At 42.8% G+C, this 20,056-nt stretch overlaps 1 protein-coding gene across 1 annotated transcript; it reads right to left on the bottom strand.

Moving 5' to 3' along the window:
• Positions 1 to 32: 32 nt before the first annotated feature.
• Positions 33 to 14,706, bottom strand: VPS37B (VPS37B subunit of ESCRT-I). Its single transcript, XM_065646768.1, has 4 exons — positions 14,547 to 14,706; positions 6,066 to 6,237; positions 5,416 to 5,498; positions 33 to 4,299 (listed from the first exon to the last, which is right to left on the bottom strand). Exons 1-4 carry the CDS (start codon positions 14,649 to 14,651, stop codon positions 3,799 to 3,801), a joined length of 861 nt encoding a protein of 286 aa, XP_065502840.1. The 5' UTR covers positions 14,652 to 14,706; the 3' UTR covers positions 33 to 3,798.
• Between the last annotated feature and the right edge of the window lie 5,350 nt (positions 14,707 to 20,056).

Raw genomic sequence — 20,056 nt, 5'->3', positions numbered from 1 at the left:
GATTAAATGAAGCCACAACAGAACACACCACCAAGAGAGATATGCTATTTTATTTAAAATCAGACCACAGTAGATTACAGAAAGACTTATTATGCAAACAAATCCACTGTACGTTTCACGACTTGCCAGGCATGTAAAACTGCCCCTTTATTAGACTGTCCAGGATTACACAGAGGAACCGTTCAGGTGCAGGACGACTCCACCTCCTCTGAACTCAACGTTTGCCGAGTAGCTCTACGTTCAAGCTAAACGAATCGCTGATTTGAGCTCTAAGTCATTATTCCAGTTTGAGAAGGCAGAGAAGCCCCAAAAGAGGTTGAGACTGAGGTTGTGGAAGTTGGGGCACTAAACGTAAGGGTTACCCAGGGCCGGACTGTGCCTCCCGGCATCGCGTAAAAGCTGATTTTCTAGAATATATCGTCCCTCCAGGGCCACTGGTGCGGAGTTGAGCTGCGTGGACCAGCCGTGCTGGAAAAACCGACTCCATTTCCTCGAGGAGACAGTGAAACTCACCCTTGGGTCAGAACCCATCACCAAACCCGACCACATACAACTCAATTAGCCACCGCTTACAAAACCGCGGACAAAAGACCGGCAAAAGTAATGCCACCCAACAATGGCGTTTTCAATGCTACCGACGCTCTAAAGCCGTGTTACACATCGGATTTAAAAGATTTTTCTCCACTCCAATTGCTTTGGGGAAGTATATGCTATTTGCAGCGGACATTAAAATCCTCAAGACAACATAATAATATATATATTTTGGCAAGCACACTGAGCCACTCCCTCTCAAGTCTCAGCCTGCCTATGGCATTTTAATCTCACTATCTTATAAACAGTGCAAATTAGTATGATTCTAAACATCCTAGCCATAGCAAAAATTATTTATTAGCTATAACAGAACAGGAGAAGCTGTCGAAGGGCAACAGGTCGAGAGCACTGACCCGTCTCTTGCCCGACTCATTCAGGTTAGTGTTTTGTAACGTTTGTTTCTGAAAGGATTTTTAACAGCTTCCCAGTCATCTTTCTCCATTACCCTTGAACGTTACCAGCAGTCAAGTATATATTTACAGTTTGTGCGCGCACACACACACAATTAACGGCAAAACATTTTCCATGAGCAGCTGGATTTCAGTTAAGAGATTGTTTTAACTGAAACATCACATCAGTTACATTATCTGTGTTCAAACTAACCCATCAGTGAAGGCAACTATAAGCGTACAAATAGCAGATACAGCCTTTGTTTTTTCTGAAGTATGAGGGTGCTTTTTTTTTTTTTTTAAAAGAAAGTGCTCTTGAAGAGCCCTTAAATTAGAGTTAAACAATGGCTATTCAAATGATAGAAATGCTAATATCCTAGTATTACAATCACCAGGAGTGATCCTAAGGCACATCAGCCACATGCATATGCAATAATGCATTGTTTTGCTTTCAGACAGAAAAATTGCATTAGCTTTGTCTGTATTTAGTTTGCACAAGAGTTTGTTTTTAGATAAAGTATCCCTGAAAGGTCATGTTATCACAAAAGTTACCAAAAGACAGAAAATTTAACAAGTAGTAAAAATATTTTTGGACTACTAAGAGCAGTAAAGTTAGACACATAAAACGCAGTGCAAATTCACAATACACTTATCTATCATCTCCATCACTTCTGAGGATTCTCAACCCTCAGGAAAAAAGTTGGCACTTGATAAGTGTAAAATATACCTGGCTGTTTTTATTAAATGTTAGTAAAATTAATTTGAGTGTGTTTTAGAGTTTTTGTGTAGCAGGCCCAAAGTACGAATTCCTGTACTCGGTCACCACCCTGGGAGCTCCGTCACGAAAATTCTTTCCAGGACACAAATCGTTTCTACAGCAGACTTATGTTTAGCATTCAGATACAACAGTTGCCATCCAAATACCAGCACTAATAGCACAGCAAAATTACTTTGAAACGAGTCATGATTAACCATGCTTATACGAAGCTTCAGTGAGAAAATAACACCAAGAAAACATATTACACTATTAAAAAGAAAAACACATCCTGTACCATCACTAGATCACAGAAAAAACACACTTTGCGAACAAATCCAATGCACGTTGCTTCACAAAACCCCCCATCTATAGAAATTTTCCAGACTTACGCTGGGGAATTGGTTCAGATACCAGTAACACTGGCCAACCTTCTGCCCTTTGTCTTCAAAAGGCAACACAAGCCAAATACCCATATTTTCAGAATAGAGAGCTTCCTGTTATGAGCTTAATTTCAGATTAGTATTTGCCAGCAACCACCACACTCCAGAGGAAATGGTTAAGGGACAGCCACGGGCCTTACATAAAGAAAAAAAAAAATTAGATATTCTATTTTGACTGAAGCTGTTTGTAGTACAGACTTCCAAACAATGCAGCGCATTCCAGGACAATGATATGAAAATGTCTGGAAATAACGCAGGGGCTGCGGCAGATCCTGGGCTGCGAGTTTCTTAAATTACCACTAATTAGTTGAAAGTTGTTTGTGAGAAATTGATAACGAATTTATGGACACATTCTGTGCAAGCAACAAGGGTTAAGATTTGCACCTCCCAATGATAAATTAAAATACTGGCGTGTGTCTGCATCTTAGGCTTCAAGAGTGATATTGAGAGTGAGATCTGAGCTCCCCTAAAAAGCCTCTCCCTCCAGTGGCACAAGGAGTCAAGAGTGGATTAAGTAAGATGCAAAGAGCCACCACGGAGTTCAAACAGCTTTTCTGTTTTGCCTGCTGCGAATTCCAGATAGGGACACATGCCAAAAAACTGCAAAACTAAAGGAAATGGGAAAGTTAAAAATAGTTCTGCCAAGCGAGGGACTGAGTTTGAGGGATAAAAATGAAACTGTGGAGCTTCAAGTGGCCAATTACATGATGTGACGACTCAGTATTCGATTAAGAAAATACCCTGCCTAGATTCCTGGGGTCACATGATACCAAAAGCTCAGCACCTGTGTAAAAAAATCACTGCTGTATCCAAGGTGTGGAAAAGAAAAACATGTAAGAAAGAGTCTTAGTAGGCAAGGAAATAAAAATGCCTGGTAAAGTTTCTATAAAACTCTAAACTGGCTCTACAAACAGTTTAGTTTAATTTCAAGAGATCAGGATTTTCAGGATATCAAACTATTTAGGAGCGGGAAGAGAGCATACTCTTACTAGGAAAAGTCTAAGGTAACAACTGAAATGTAGAAATGAAACTCTTGTAACTTTTACTGAAACCATAGCACATTTTCTGACAAGAGTTCCAGCTCAGCGAGCTCTGAAAATGTTGTGCACCTGGCCACGAGTGCCGCTGCAGCAGCCCGGGCACGCTGCAAAGCCGCTGCTGCCACTCTGCCCAGTATTCAGATATGGTTGTTACTATTCAAACACTGGCACTGACAGAAAATTCTTTAGAGAGACAAATAGCTCCCAGTTTGCCACACACACATCCAGCTGCGCTGGGAATGTATCAGAACACAAGAGGATGCTGATTTACCGTCACTAAAGAATTCAGAGTGCGATTTGATTTGTAATGTCAGGAAATCCACTGTATGTTGTTTCCCAGTTTGATGGATTTATGAAATTTAGACCCTATCACCTTCCTAGAAAAGCCTTCTTGTCACTGATATTTGAAAACTAAAATAATCACATTTACCAAACGCAATTGCAAACCTCTGTGCCACAGCTCGGATTTTGTACTCCATTGTGCAAAAAACCAGAGGCTTTCCATTGCCTACGTTAAGTCTCTGATGGGGAGAAAAAAGGAAATATAAGCACCAATACATAAGTTAGGCGCACCAAAATATTCACTGGAGGATAAAGCCAGGATGGGGTGGAAGGCGAGGTGGTCTCTGAGGAAGAGCTGGAGGATACTGCGGTACAAACTGAGATGGGTATCCCGGCTGCGGCATCGCACCCGCGGCCTGAACTACTGGCCGAGGCGGGAGCGGAGGATACGGAGCACCTGGGTAAGAAAGAGCTGGTCCTGAGCCCATGGCTGCGGTGAAGGGAGTGGGAAAGCATCCTGCTGGGACCGAAGAAGGTGGAGGGGGTGGTATCCGTCGGGGCATGACTGAAGGAGGGGTGTTTGCATCCGAAGTGTAGGAATCTTGAGGTGCTGGTGTTGTCTCGGGGGCTCTGGGTTGAGGCTGCGGCTGCACCTGCGGAAGTTTCTGTCCCTTCAGCACCATTTCCTGGAGTTTCTCAATTTTTACGCGGCGCAGGTGAGCCAGTTTACGCTTGCTCTGGTACTCATCGATGAAGGAATCCAGGGGTATTTCTCCATCAAGAAATTTTTCTGCCATGTTCTGTCAAACACAGAACAATCTCTTAGAAAACAGCATACTGCAAGAGAATCTAAATGGCTTATATCCTAAAAATAGCATAATTTTGCCTGTGATTTTCCAGCTTGCATATGGAATATGACTGGCATATGAAGAATTCTGAGCAGAATTTTGAATTAGCTATTACTCAGAAGCAGTGGGAGTTCAGTATCATTTTTGCTTACATTTATACTGAAGCAACAGCAGCAGAAGCATCTGAATCTAGCTCTGAATATTCCTCTGATCATCAGAGATGGGAATGAATCAAGTTTAACAGCTTTCCAGATTGCCAGCTAAGCTGAATTACAGCTCAGCCCTGCTCGCAATGCCAACAGAAACACTGAGAACTCTGCAAGCCACAGTACAGAGAGGCACATTATTGCTAAGACAGGTTTAATACTCGTGCTTACTTGTGGCTTTGGGTAAATGATGTTTAACAATTACGAGGTGACCAAACACATAATCACAAAATTCAACTTGTCCTGGGAATGTCTTTTTTGTGATCATAATTCATGGCCAATAAGCAGATTTTTCCCGCGATGCTAACAGGCTATGTGGTTACAATGTCCTACAGGCACATTATTCTGACAACAGACCACCCTCCAAGTACTTGTATCACAGCAAGTGGTGACCACTGGCATCTGGACAGATGTGTGGAAATCATAATGGAATATTTCACTGGAAATGCTGGAGAAAAAACAGGGCAGGCACAGTTTTTCATTAGGTTACTAATTGACATTTGTAATAGATTACTACAAATACCAGGCAAACACCGTTAAAAAAAAAATTCCACGTTTATATGCTATGAGTTTGACAGCAATGTCAAGGAAATAAGAGGGTTTGGCTTTTATTTCTGAAAAGGAGCATTTTCTCTCTTAAACTTTGAAGACATTAAGAGTAACAAAAAAAAAAAATCACACAGGTAAAAAAATTCTCACTGAAACCAAATGACTATTCCCTAAAGTTCGAAGCAGGGACCAGACCATATTCTTAAAAATATCCCTTTAGTTCTTCCCATGTTTAACACGACACTGCAGCTACGTACACTGAAAGTCTTCGGTAACGGGTATAAGTGGCAGAATTGATGGATAATGTCATTACCTCTGTGTCTTCCTCAATCTTTGCCCCCTCTGCCTGAAGCAGCGCGAGCAGCGTCTCCAGCGAAGCGTTACTGGATTGTCTGTCTGGAAAAGCACAAACAGAACAGTAAATGACAGTCGACTCTAACTGACTTCTAACTGAAGCTATACAGCCTCAGCAAGCATAAAAATTCCAGGAATTTTTAGGAATATTGTCAGAGTGTTAAAAGCTGAAATGTAATTACAATGATATATTTATAATATTGAAAGACAAAGCAATTCAGCCACTGCAGTATCAGATGTACAATACTTCAAAATACAGTATGAAATTAGCAACCTAAATGCAACATTCTGTATGATTTATGATTAATCCCTGAAAATTCAAATTATGTCTTGCTTTTTAGCAAGGTAAATGAGTTTGATCACCTAGAGAACAGTAGGTCAACAACAGGTGGGTAACCACAGTAACAGAAAGAATCCGCGGTATCTGTTACTAGGTGTAGCAGGTACTTCATAAATCATCAGAAGCATGATCTATTTTAGAACTACACGAGAACAACATTTCATTTTGTACCCTAATTCACACAGCTAAAAATGAGACACCGAAAACGTGCAACAGATTTACATTCACTTAGAAAACAGCAAATCATAATCGTCAACAGAAAATGTTACCTAGTTTTGTTTTCTTTATCTGGTATGCTTCAAAAAGAACTTGCAGCTCTCGGTATTTTTCAGTCAAAGTGGATTTCAAAGACTCCAACTTGGGCTGGTACAGAAGATTGCCTTCTGCCAGACTGCGGTTGCTGGCAAGTGTCATATCCTTGCTGTGCTGAACATTCTGGGCCTGGAAGAAAAAAATAAAGCATGTGAAATGACAGAGAAAATATTGAACAAGACTAATGGTTATTTAGTCAACATGAGAATTTCAGACCTTCTAAATAAACAACAAAAGTAAGCTCTCTGTAAAAAATAGTACTATAGTATTGGATGTGCAACTGATTACTGTACTTTGACTTTTTACGAACAGTGGGAATGTCTACTGTTTCGGTGGGTATGGTCGGATTCAGCTATTGCGCTTTTATCCCATGATCTCTGCTCTGCTACACAAAATCCTTTCTCACAAACTGTATTTTTACTGCTCTACTAATACACTATTTTACTAGCACATCATCCAGAAGAAGTAAGGTGGTCTATGCCGCAAACGGTATGTTGGAATAATCGAAAATGATGACGGATTGTTGAAGCTCATGGGGTAAAGACCTTCAGGGGGGTTGTCCTGAGAATAAAGATCTAGCCTTTCAGCCCTGAGCACCTCAGCATGAATCACTGCACAGGAATTAACTCTGCTACCTGCAGGTCTTTTGTATCAACTTCTACTCATTATTTAACGTAGATGCTTCTTCATTCCCACCTCAGGCACCACCCTTACCATTCCCCCATAATGAACATTGCAAGGTAAAGCAACAGTTGCTCTTAAAAAAAAAATAAAAATCTTTAAATCCCAGCAGTAACATGCAACAAGACCACAGAGGAACATCATCCTTTATCTAATTAAAATGCAAAAACTTATGACTGCATCATTACGGTGCCTTCTCCAGAATATTCTTCCCCAAGTACATTATATCAATCCTGGATTAATGCCCAAAGCTTGTTTTTCAGTTTAATCCTTCTGCATAACATACCCTAGCCTGAAGACATTGCTCCTGAAGAACAAACAATAATTCTCAGAAAACCAAGATTCCGAGTTTGCTCATACACACGCACACGATTTTATCAAAAGTCTTCATGAGCTTTGGGAGAGCCGAGTGTTTGGGCAAGTCTGCCCTGAGTTGTCACATTAGATTCATTAAAATATTCAGACATCAAAAGGAAAAAAAAAAAAATAAAGCAAGGGATCTGATTTCAGATTTTCAGTCTGAATCAACAAGTGGGACAGCTTTCCCATGGCACAACAGACTGATTCTATTCGCTGCCTTCAAACCCAATGGGACGTTTGGTACGCTTTGGGTGACCTCCTACGTTAACATGCCCCTTCTAGCCCTCATCATCCCTGTTCAGCTCTGACAGACCTTATCTACGGGCAGCCATATAGTGCTTTCTGGGAGAGCCACACCTCCAAAACAGGAAAAGAAAAAACCCAAATGAGCTGTTTAGAGCCCCAGAAAAGGGCAGGATCAGAACTCAGGTGTTCTCAGCAGCCTGAGCACACGCCATTAGATGCATCAGGTGAAAATATTTTTCATGCCTAGCCGAATCTTCAAAAGCAACTACTTCCTTTTGAAATATTTATATGCTGCTTTAATCTTCTAAATGCAAAATTGGCTCAATGGTACTTACACACATCTCTGGCCCCAGATACTGCTCTTCAAATACCAAAGTTTTACTCTCTTACACTCTGTTCATGCTAAAACACTTTAAAAAAACAAAAAAATCAAGTCAGGGATAATGCTGAGTCCTAAAGTCTACATCAAATTAAAATTCTATTCAATCTGTGAAAATCAGAGAAACTGTACTTGTGATCCTGTTTTGTCTTCGAGATTCTCACATCAAGCCTAAACAAGCTCCCAACCCTGTGCTTGTGTTCAACTTGAACCCTTTCCAAGAACAAAAAGAAAATCCTCTCTCTTCACTTTGAATCCAATGCAAAATAATTTAAATTAAACTGCTTGTTCCCATTTGTTTCTACTCGTATGATCTAACGCTGTTAGACTGTCACTTTCAGAAAGCCTAAGTCCTCCTATTTTACATTTTTCCTAACAATGATGAAGGGAACTGAAATGCATATGATTTAACAGCTTAATTACTGGCATCCAGCTTCTTACCAAATCATCACCACAAGTTCTGTTAACCCGCTGCCTTCTGAACCGCCAGCCAAAGAAGATTGCGTGCAAAAAGCTTCATGGTTTCTGCTGCCTCTCCTCTTTCACCATTTTAATGAGCAAACTACTTCCTTCAAGCGTCTTCAGTTTGATCTGGTGATTGTGTTTTCACTGCTTGTAAGGCTGATGTTGTCGTTTCAAAGCAGCTGCACAGTCAGTCTGGGAAGACCAGTTTTGTGAATGAACTTTGATCTTCAGGATAAAGAACACGGATGTTTCCTCCAGAGAGAAAAAAGCCACTGGACACAAACCTATAAACCCTCCATGAGCACAAATCCCAGAAAGATTAGCCTTTCACTGAAATCTTTTATAATAAAGAGAAGGAAGAACTCCAGGTAAACAGATAGAACAACGGAAAAAGTTCCTGAAGTCAGAGGAGGGTTTTGTGTTGTTTTTAAACAACTCTCCTGCCTCAAGTATCACAGTGTCTCTCAACAGGACTAGGGGAAGGAGGAAGCAAATGCCTAACTTTATTTTTCTACAACATTTTTCCTGAATAACTTTACTTTAAAATAATCTCAAATGTGTAAAGATGAATGAATATCAGCATGACATGATGAAAGAGACTTGTAAAAATAAGGAAAAAAAAAAAAAAAAATCAGTATTATGCCCTGCCTACATCTAACGCAGAGTGACATCCTTCCCTGTCCTTGGCACCTGATATCTACTGATTATGGAATAGTCTAAACCAAAGTGAAAGACTTAAAAATACTTGCTTGAAAAAAGTTCAGGTATTCATAAATCACACTTTAAGTTACAGTGCTTGAAATTACACAAGACTTAATGACTTAACTTTTTCCATATTATAGCACTTCTAAGAAGGGTACATATCTTTCAACAGAAGTTGAACAAAAAACATGATTGACATTTAATAACTAATTCAAGAGTCACTCTTGAAGTCTTCACTTCCAGCATTAGTCTACATCAAATTTCTTTTAAAAATGGACAGTTGAAGAGATGAGAAACTCAAATTGAATCTTACTCAAAACCATGAGAAGGCATACAAGGCAAATTTAGGAATGATGTTTAACAAAACGTAAAGAGGAGCTGCTGAAGGTTCATCCACCTGTTCAGGACATTTAAATGCTTGTTTGAAGTCTGTGGAATGAGTAAATTCTATTTCACAACAAATACAACAAATATATTCCCAAAGCAACGCAACTTGAATATAGTAGTGATTTTACAAACCAGAATAATCTCTGGCACTAATGTCAGGGTCCGCGTAATAAACTTTTCTGCAACTGTTCCACTGCATTTAGAAGTTAATTCAATGAAGCAGAAAAGCAAACACTGAAGTTAGCCTAAAAAGCCCTACAGAAAAAAAAAAACTTTCAAAAAATGGTGACTAATTTAAAACGAAACCACCAAAAAAGTTGCAAAGTCATCCAAGGGCCAAAGATACGGCCCAGCATGACCAGTATATTACGACAATCAGAGCAGCACAAAGGATGCTTTCAGCATCCATCCCCAGCTTTCCACAAGCTCAAGACAATAGCCAAGCACGGGATAAATCCAACAGAAGTTATTTTGCTGTCAGATGTGTTGTGCAACAAGAACCTATATTAGCATGGAACCTACTTAAGAGAAATAAGCAAATAGCATGTGACTCTCCAGCAGAATTGCTAAAAAGGCTATTGAGATCATGAGCATTTCAACAGGCAGGAAACATTAAGCTGAAATACCGGTCAGAATCACGAGACATAATGAGACAGGACAATATTAAAGAGAATATACGCTTGGGGTTTTTTTTATATATTTATATATATATATATATATATATATATATAAAAATATATATATATAAACTGTTAAGCTCTCGCTATGAATTCTGAATAGGACAAATGGGGCAACAATACTGAGCTGCTTATAAAAGGATTTTAATGGCAGAAGGATTGCTCACCACTGAGCAGACCACTCAAACCCAATTATGCACGCTGCAAGAAAATAAAGCCATGGACACACAGAGACTATTAAAATCAAAAATCATGATTTATGCAGCACTTCAAAACGTAAGATGCTTAAAAAGTGAGTTTCCATAAAAGAAATAATTTGAATAATTTGACTCAAGGTTTTATTTAATAAGCACTTCCAAGAACAGGCGGCGGCAACTGCTTTGGGAACCGAGATTCTACTTCCATCAACTGCAGCTTCGTTTCATCCCACTTTTAAAAAAAGGAAGAAAAATGCTGGATAAAATTGAAACAGAAGCTAGTACTAGCTTAGCAACGTTTTTACTCTTTATCATTTACTCCAAAATAATGGCTTGTAGCACAAGTTATTTGTCTCTGAGAAGCGTCGCTTCTGTTCATCCAAAAGCACGTTCCCAGAAGGGCAATTCCGGATCAGACGCCTCCTGAGGTCTGAGCGACCGAAATCCCAACTACCAACAAAGTCCATCAAGTGCTTCTATAATTATAAACCTGCTTTGACAAGCGCCACACCAAGTAGTCTCTTGGTACTTTCAAGAAAAAGTCTCCTAAGGAGCTATAAATAAAAAGAAGTTTTAACTGGCACCATTTTAATCGCTTTATATATATAACATACATCCACATTGGTTTTAGGTTTCTCTGGTCTTTCTCTAGCCTTTATCATTCCCACATTCTCTCTTTCGGCTACACATACTTGTAAATTAGGAATAAAACACACAGTCACACTGCGGAAGTGTAATGATGCACATTTGGAGTGTCAAATGAAGCCCTGAAACAGGAGCCGACAGGTGCAGAGCAGGAGAATAGGGAGTTCTTTTACAGAAGGTTTAATAGCGCTTTTCATCCAGTACTGGTGAATGATAATACACCTCCTAACAACATCTGTTTAGCAATAAATATTAATACGTAGTCCAAAGTAATTAGATTGGCTAAATTTAGGTCTTCTGGTTATGTAAGCATTAGCTTTAAAAACTATAGAATAAAGGTTAAAAGGCAAGTTGCAATTCATAAAAATTTATTCCAGAGGCAATAGGCACCCAGAACCGCAACTGCACTCAGACACAGGCAGGTCATTCATTTGATGCTCAGCTGGACGAGAAAAATCTATAGTTGTCACCAAGTCTAATTCCTAACTCTGTCACTAAATTTCATGTTTGGCAAACAAAAACATAACCACTTGCACGCTGTGGTTTTAGGGCAGGAGTGGGAATCCAAGAAATCTGGGCATGCATTCACATGGTTTTAACTTGGACTTTATGCGCCGCCCGATCTTTTCAATCGGCTTTTGAGAAAAGGACTATACTCAAAAAACCCGTCTGCGCCTGCCAGCGTGCTCTGAAATCCTGGAATGAGAGGAAGGGAAGACATTCCTGACTTCCCTATTTCATATAATTAAGGTCTTGAAGAGCAAATAATTTTTGGCAGCATAACCTTAGTGGTCAGTAATGCAATATTGCACTGTTACGAAAGTGATGTTCCAGTAGATAAAAAAACACTCATTTTCACAGGAGAAATTGCTCAAGCTACCAGCAACGTCAGGTCACAAATTCTTTCATCTGTGCTGTTTAGAGTTATCATGATGAGATTGACTTTTATAAACAATGTACTTTTATTTCATGGAGATGAATACTGTAGATGTACTACAGAGATTAACCTCAAAGGATTATAAAAAAAGAAAAAAGAAATCCACGATTTTAAAAGACTAAGAGTACCAGACAATTGGATTCCTTCCTCTATCAGACAAGATGTTCGTTGTTCGAGCACTAAAAGCCCAGAGGCTTCAAAAATAACCGTGCAGACAAAAAAAAAAGCAACAGCTTAGCGCTCTTTGATGCCACATTTTCACATACCTGGGGATACAGTGTGAAGGACGCTGTATATGCACATTACCCCAGCGAAATATGAATGTGAGCATGAAGCACAGACAGAGATATATACACACACATATACACCCCCACAACGACATATACAAATCCTGCTCAAATGCTGCACAGGAATACACTCCCTTTAAGGCTGGAAGGTGCCTATTTTTAGCTATTAGCAAGAAAGCCAAGTGGTTTTCCAAATCCTCCTCTTTGTGACCAAAACGTTGGGTTTTGAGCTGGGTTTCCCTTGCAATGAGAACAAAGGTTTTTTCAATTATGGAATAATCAGCTTCAGCCAACTTTGCCACCAAAAATACAAGTGACCTCAGAGAAGTGACTCAGGAATCATGATTTAGTTGGCATGCCACAACAGAATTACAAATCTAAGGACTTTGGAATAACCATCCAACCCCGATACATGTGGACTGACAACCGAATACCTACACAAGCAGCAGTGAAGTCACCACGGTTCCTCCTCAATGTTCAGGATTTCCCTCCCTCCTTCCTGCCACACACTTCACAGTGAAAAAACCAGGACACAGTAGCACAAACCCAAGCAGTAAACAATTCACCGAAGGCAAAAATAGAACAAGGAAGAAGTATTTGAGCATGGCCAATTCCTTCCAAGGTGGGTAAAGGCATTTCTAGTTGAACAGACTCTCGTAAAGGCCTCCACACACAATAAAAGAGGATTATACCAGACAGGAGCATAGCCGTATTTCCACACAGCCTGAATACCTTCAAACCCAGCCACACTTTCCAAACACCACAAAATATTCCCTCAGGCCCGGAGAACTTTACTCTACAATTTAAAAGGCTTCTGTTGCCAATGAAAGAGGAAAACCGGAGGGTCAAATTGAGAATATGGTCTAGTTCTGCAGTGAGAGATGATCTTTCTTACTATGGCCATGAGGTTTTCAGTCACTTCTGACCTACATTCTTAAGTGTGTATTGACAAATAATAATTTTTTAAAAGCCCACAGAGCCAGGCCTTCTGCTGTTGTACCTTGTCAGAGGTCACGCTGAAACCAGCAATATTGCACCCATTTACAGCTTTACAAAATTAAACCCGTTATAATCCGCTGACTTTCCTTAAACATCTAGCCTTGACGCAGAAGGGTGGGTACTCCTGAACCCCGTAAACCACTGTGCCTCGAAGGCCTCTGCAGGTTTTATTATCACAGCCGTATGTATCTGTTTCTTCGGCAGCTTAAGTTCTCAACATTTATGCTCATATGAAAAACTAATATGCCTGCCCCCCTCTTGCAAATCTAATTACCCAAAGTTCAAAATACCAATTGTTACATAATGCAGCAAGTAAATTCCCTTGGACACCTTATGATCTCGGCCTCAACCTTCAGTCAGTTTCTTCATCTGTAATACTCTGATTATCTGGTTCGAGGCGGTCCTGAAAAACTTCCTTGGAAGTACCAAAAGGGCAGGAATCTTAGTTTGAGAGAAAGCAATTATAATTGATTTTACTTAATAAACTAAGCTTATTTATCAATAATATATTGCCACTTCTTTATTTTTTTTTCTCCTGGGGATTTTGGCCTCTAATTAAAAACAAAAAAAAAACAACAAAAAAACCCCAACCAAACAACCAAACAAAAACACATACAAAAAAACCACAACGAAACTAATAAATACGAGAGCCAGGGAAGTACAGTGCATTTTCTTCTCTTAAAATTTTCATATAAATGGTTTCATCTTTTCTGTTGTCAGCTGACTACACAGAGCCTTTTAGGAGTATTTATGGTCAAATAAACGAGGAACAGTCTCTTATCAGAACTGTAATACACAGTGTCCACTGGCATATAGAAAAACCACTATCAGACAACCACAGCAGCAGGAAGAAAACAGGCTTCTATTTTGTTTTAACAAGCAAACATCCAAAAGCCCGGCTCAGAGCCTGACACAGGACAAAGACGTTTCGAACGGGCAAAGCCGAGCCCCCCAAAGCCCTGCGCCCCGCACGCCAGCCCGGGCACACAGAAACCTCTTTCATCTCGTTTTCAATTAAAGTTGTGCCGAGATCCGAGCCCGCAAACAGGACCTGACAAAATCCTTCATCGTGGCCAAGGCACAAAACAAGGGCTGTATTAACGGAAAATCTGATCCCACCTCCGGACCGCCACCGGCTCCTAATTCAGTACAAACCGACCATTTTCAGCAGGGAGAGCCCTCAGCGCCCTCCCCAGAACCCGGGCACGGACCCCCCCCCCCTTGCCCAGGGCCGGCAAACAAAAGGGCGAGGGGGCGGGAGCGGGGCCGGTCCCGCAGCACCGGGGTCCCATTTACCGGAGCCGTGACCGCCGAGCAGGGCCGGGGGAGCGAGTCACCTGCGGCCGGAGTGGGGGGCAGGCGGGCATTAACACCCCCCAGCCAGCCAGCGGTAACGGAGCCGGCGGGACAGCGAGCCCCGGCGGGCTGAGGGGAGGCCGCGGCCCGGGCGCGGGGCTGAGCGGGGGCGCCCCTCACCTCATCCATCTCGCGGGCCATGTCCTGTAGCTGCTCCTCATCGTCCAGCAGCGCGCTGAGCTCCTGCAGGCTCAGCGCCTCCAGCCGCCGCACGTCCAGCGCCATCCCGGCGCTGCCCGGCCCGGCTCCCCCCCGGCCCCGCTCCCGCCGCCGCCGCCGACCGGAAGTGCCGCCGCGGTGTCGCCCCGGCCCGGGGTGGGCACCGCCCTCGGCGCCCCCTGCTGGGGGGGCGGGGCGGCAGCGTGCGGGGCGGGGCGTACCAAGGGGGCTGGGCGGGGGGCGATGGTGGACGGTACCAAAGGAGGCTGGGCTGTGGGGGTCCCGCGGCTGAGGGAAGGAGGGTGCCCGAGGGGCGGCGGGCGGTGGCCGGGGCGGTGAGGGGATCCCGGGGTACCAGGGCGAGCTGTGGGGAGCAGGCTCTGCCCTGTGCCCTGCGACAGCGCTCTTGCCTGGGAGCGGTGTGGGCGCTCTCGGTCTCCTTTTGTTTAGCCGTAAATTAGGAAGGAAAATCAGTAGAATTCTTTAACTCGCAGTTCCTTACCAGGCTGGCACTTGGCTACAGTAAATCTCGAAAGAGTGACCGCGTTATTGTTCTCAAGCCTAAGCTGAATACCTGTTTGGGTTAAAAAGATCTGAAAGTTGTATCTTGCCGAGCTTTGGTGCTGGGTGTTTTTGTGCGTCTTGAGCACTTTCTTCTTCAAGAGTGAACGCCAATAAAATATCTATGAAAGGCGTCTTTTATGGTGAATTTAAATAATTCTGAAATGTAATGTAGCAAAAGCTCTGCGTCAATTAAAACATTATAGCTAAATTTTGTACTTTTGATTTATGTCTATGAAGTCACCAACACTTTCCTGGGCGCTCTGCGGTAACACTTTGGAGCAGTAGCTCCCCAATTACTACTGATAGGAGCATAGGTGACAAAGACAATTACGCCTAGAAACAACTAATTGTGTTTGTGGAGCCTAAGCTGCAAGCACCTCTAGGTGTGCAGCACCTTCCTGGCCCGTTTCTGTAGCGTCGGGACCGTGGGTGTCAGTGTGCTTGATTCCGTGTGAGTAACACCAGGGAGAACCAGAACCAGCACCCGAGCCAGGGGAACAGGGCAGGGAATGACCCTGTGCTCATTGTCCTTTGGAGCTGATGTGTTTGATGTATTATAACTGGAAGGGAAAAAAAAAATCAATGTAGTGAATGAATCAATCTCTGACGTAATGCTATTAATGATGTTACTTTCAGGAAGTGACCTGGTACTTGCCGGCAGGACTGAATGAAGATATGACTGCTATACGTTTGTTCTTTTGCCCTATAACTAAGCTCAGTGCCACTCACCCCGCCGCCCAAAGCCCCCTCTCTCATTATTATCCACAGGTAATAAAGACCAACAACGTGACACTGCTGGATAAAGGCTTCGGGTGTTCGGAGGCGGGTAAGAGCGGGGTGTTTGCGCAGCAGGGAGCCGAGCTGGGCTCGCTCAGGGTGTGGAGAAGGTGATCAGTGACACGGGCACGTGTCCGCTCACCCACGTCACCGCGCCGGCCGGGTGCCGAGGCGTGTGCTGAACATCTCGTGTGTGGAGCTGCTCGCAGCACCCATGAGTAAGGAGCCGTGCCCCTCAGCAGGGATGTGGGTCTGCACGGCCACTACAGCCCAGCCTCGTTATTTAGAACCACTAGATAGTTGCTATGCCAACATGATACCATATACTGTATTTGCACATGCCCATCAAAAAGAGAGTTACACCCTTGTGTTAAACCAGGTTGTAAAGTCCACACCTGCAAACATACACACACGTATAAATAAACAGAGGAATTAGTTGAGGGATTAGAAGAAGCCCTTTCTTCCCAAGAACATCAGTGATTTTAACTCCATAGCATAGCTTAATAATTGGTATGGGGGGAGTGTGGTTTGGAAGAGTCTGACTCAGCTTCATGTTGTAAATCTAGTTTTACTGCTGCCTTTCTGTGTGATCCTGAGTGGATGCTTCGGCTTCCCTCAGCCATAGTGCTCTTTGCTTAAAAAGAAATAATAATAATAACTGCCCAGTCCCAGGTGAGGGTGGAGAGGAAAAGTTCACACCGAATAATGCTGCAGAGGAACTCGGGGTGAGCAGCTCCGCTGAAGGGCACGACAGTATGATAATAATTGTATTGTCAATGTGCTGTGGGGAAAGATGGTTTACAGCGACCTTCTAAGGAGCTTTTCTGTAACTATCCAACTAATTTATGCTGCATGGGGTTGATGGGAGTTCACTGCTCCAGACATCAGGAATGGATTATTTGAATTAGTCATTGGTAATCTGTATTAAAGTTAGAAGCCACATAATGCAGAACAATGAAGTCCTCACAAAACGCACAAATGAACATAACACATTTGTGCCGAAGTACAATATATATTAAAAAACAAACAAACAAAACCCCCAAAACTTCTCCCTGTGTAGTTATGTTTGGGTTCTGAGGATGTTGGAGAGGGGTGTCTATATTAAACATCTGGTCTGCTTTTGGGTACTTTGATCAGCATCTACATGTGATCGAGTTCTAAGTTTGGCCAGAAAAGTGGCTGAGGTTGAGACAAGACAGGGGTCAGCTGCTTTTGTATAATCGTGTGTTCTGCTTGGACAGGTAGGAAGGTGCCTTTCCATTCAGCGATCTTCATGAAAGATAAAGGTTTTGTGACAGCACATCACTTGGACAGAATATGAAGGATTGCAGATAAACCAGGATTTTAGGCTACAGGGTTTATAAAATATTGCAGTGCTGCAGGCTGAGATTTATCAGCTACCCAGCCCTAGTTCCTCTTTGCTTCTGCTAAAATCCTTTTGAAGGGTGACAGCATTCATGAACACTGAAACTGCAAGCAGGCAAAGTGCAGAAGTCAGGATTTCTTACTACAGGAGAAACAGAACAAAAAAATTGGGAAGATTACAGTGGAAACCATGTCATGGTGAATAAGGAATCAGGCTTCAGGCTTGGGGAAAACTGGCATCCAGCCTAGTTTAAATTAGATGTTAGATTTTTTTTTCTTTTTAAACTTGATCTTGGATTTCCTTCTGTCACCTCGTATCCTTTTACGGTCAGTAGCTCTGCACCCATGCATATTTATTAGTTTTAGACATATTTTGCAAGTCACCTTCACAACAACTTCTTTTCCTGGAAAAACTGGTTGGTCACGTAGAGACTAAATTTGCAAGTCTAATCTTTGGTGCTTATTAACCCTTCTTAGTCTGGTTGCTCAACGGACGGATAAGTTTTCAGGCTTATTTGCAATTTAATTTCCTTCTCTATATTAATCACAGTCCATACGCCTGTTTAGATTTCATAATCCAGAATCCTTCACACAGGAAAATTACTTGCATATTCAGCATCGTGGGAGAGAAACAGTGGTCCTGTCTGAGAGAGAGCAATAATTAATTGTATTATACCATACTCCTTCCTTTTAGGGAGCCACAGGCGCGAGAAGAGCAGGTTTATACACCTGCAAACACCTTTGCCTTAAGCTCACAGTGAAGCTGGAGTAGAAAGAGCAGATACTATTTTTCCTCCCCAGACTAAGACACATCTCTGAACCCAAACTAGAAGCACTTTGTCTATTTGCTTGTGGTATTTCCAGACCTGCCCAGGGCCTCGAAAGCGCAGCCACTGCAACACAGACAGTTGCTCATTGAGGCAGAGGTTGGTGCACCGGGAGATGAGCTGTTGGAATAAACACAGCTGTGTTTGTTCCATTACAGCATTCTCGATTACTGGGTCAGGCAGCCACACACCTTGTCCGTGCAGGGGCACGGGGTAAGTACGTGTCCTTGGGGAATCGCTAGGATTATAGGATCTGCTCTTGAACTTCATCTTGGTTAGGGTTCTCCGATGTTTAAATGAAATAAAGCTGTGGTTATACCTATTACAGGGAACGGTTAGAGCTTATTAATAGTGAGGAAAACAACCCGCCATGGAATATACAGTCAAACTTAAACAATTGTGCTTTCAAACACATATTTGCTTCCAATTCTGCCATGACAGTCTTCAAGCCGTGCTCCCTGAGTTGGGGTTTCAGATAAACCCATAGGAGCTCCGAGCAAAACAGACTCTTCCCTTTGAGGAGAAGAAACTTTTTATCTGCATCGCTGTCACTGAGAAGCTCCTGAACAGATTTTGTTCATGTTCCCATGTAAACATCAAATCTGGGCAAAGCCACAGCCACAAAATACTACAGTTCAGGCTTTCAGAGGGAACAGTGGCCTTGTTTCCAGGAGAACAGCCCAAAAACCAGAGACTGCCCAGGGGCAGCGAGGCCCAGGGGACGGGGCAGCTCCAGGAGTTGGCTCGTGTTCCAGCACTGGAGCAGTTCCCAGAGCTGCGCTGGCTTAAGCTCATCTTTGCTGCTGGGCTTAGGTTGGCTAGCAGGCATCTCTGACCCCGATTTTCACTTTAAAAAGAAGTTGTAGTTGGAATTATTTTGAAAATCAGGATTTTCTGTACAGCCATAGGGTTTGTACTAGGCCAGCAGAGATGTCTGCATTAGATGGTACTGCTGGGGGTGTGTGGAGCTCCCACCACGCTCCCAGAAAACCCTTTCCAAGAAAACCCTCGTGGCTTTAGCAGACAGACCGATGCATTTGTCACACACCAACAGCACAAGGCAAGGACTTGTTCAAGCCACGAGATCTAAGGCTCAATGGAAAAGTAGCTTTGAGTTATCTAGACGCAGAAGCAGGAGTTCGGCACCTGAAAGCAAGAGTTCAGCTGGGCCCTGTTATCAGCTTGGACCGGTGCCACCAGCAGAGACAATCTGGTGTGTCCAGCGTGCCATTTCAGTTGAAGCTGTTTGGACCAGACCTGGGAATACAATGCTGGGATTGTTATCACGACAGGCTTGGGAAGCAGGGCTCCCTTCCTGAAATCCACTGTCCTCTTCGCAATAAAAATAATCTGTATCCTCCAGTTGCCATTTTTGCAGCACTGCCCGAAAGGGACACACACAATACGGTCAAATTCTCTTTTCTGGCATCTCTTGTGCTAATGAGCATCATCCTACCAGCACTTCCCCAGCTAAGTCGGCTTCCCTAGTTCCATGTAACCCATTCCCCGCCACCACCTCAGTTTTTTAATTAAGCAGAAATTAATTCCACTGCTATGAACCACTGCCCACATTCTGCTCACAGGTCCTGATAAAAATGCAGAATTAACTGCTTGCCCTCTGGCACTGGGTGGAACCCCCAACCTCTTCATACCCACAGCGCACATTTTCATCAGGCAGGAATGCGTGGCCGTTTACCGAGGTGATGAACTGAGGAGTGATTTCGGTGAGCCTGCCGGTTTCCTAAGTGGAGGAAGATAAGCCAGAGAGCTCTCACTCTTCCTAGACACTGATTTTTATCATATCACAAAAGGAAGCAGCAGAAAAAGATTCCAGTTGCAAAGCACTGTGCTTTGAGAGCGGGTTAGTCTGCCTGTCCTTTCGTGCAAGACGGATTTCCGGATGGGATCCCGGATGAAAACAAGTTCTTAAACAGGTTA

The sequence above is a fragment of the Caloenas nicobarica genome, chromosome 16, assembly GCF_036013445.1.
Source record: "Caloenas nicobarica isolate bCalNic1 chromosome 16, bCalNic1.hap1, whole genome shotgun sequence".
Lineage (NCBI taxonomy): Eukaryota > Metazoa > Chordata > Aves > Columbiformes > Columbidae > Caloenas > Caloenas nicobarica.
This window is presented reverse-complemented; position numbering and strand designations above follow the sequence as displayed.

Excerpts from the sequence above, each read along its gene's own strand:
- VPS37B (XM_065646768.1), bottom strand. The coding sequence starts at position 14,651 with ATGGCGCTGGACGTGCGGCGGCTGGAGGCGCTGAGCCTGCAGGAGCTC. Across the intron at positions 5,499-6,065 it reads GATAAAGAAAACAAAACTAG|ACAGACAATCCAGTAACGCT; the intron begins GTAACATTTTCT and ends GTGCTTTTCCAG. Across the intron at positions 4,300-5,415 it reads AGATTGAGGAAGACACAGAG|AACATGGCAGAAAAATTTCT; the intron begins GTAATGACATTA and ends TGTGTTTGACAG.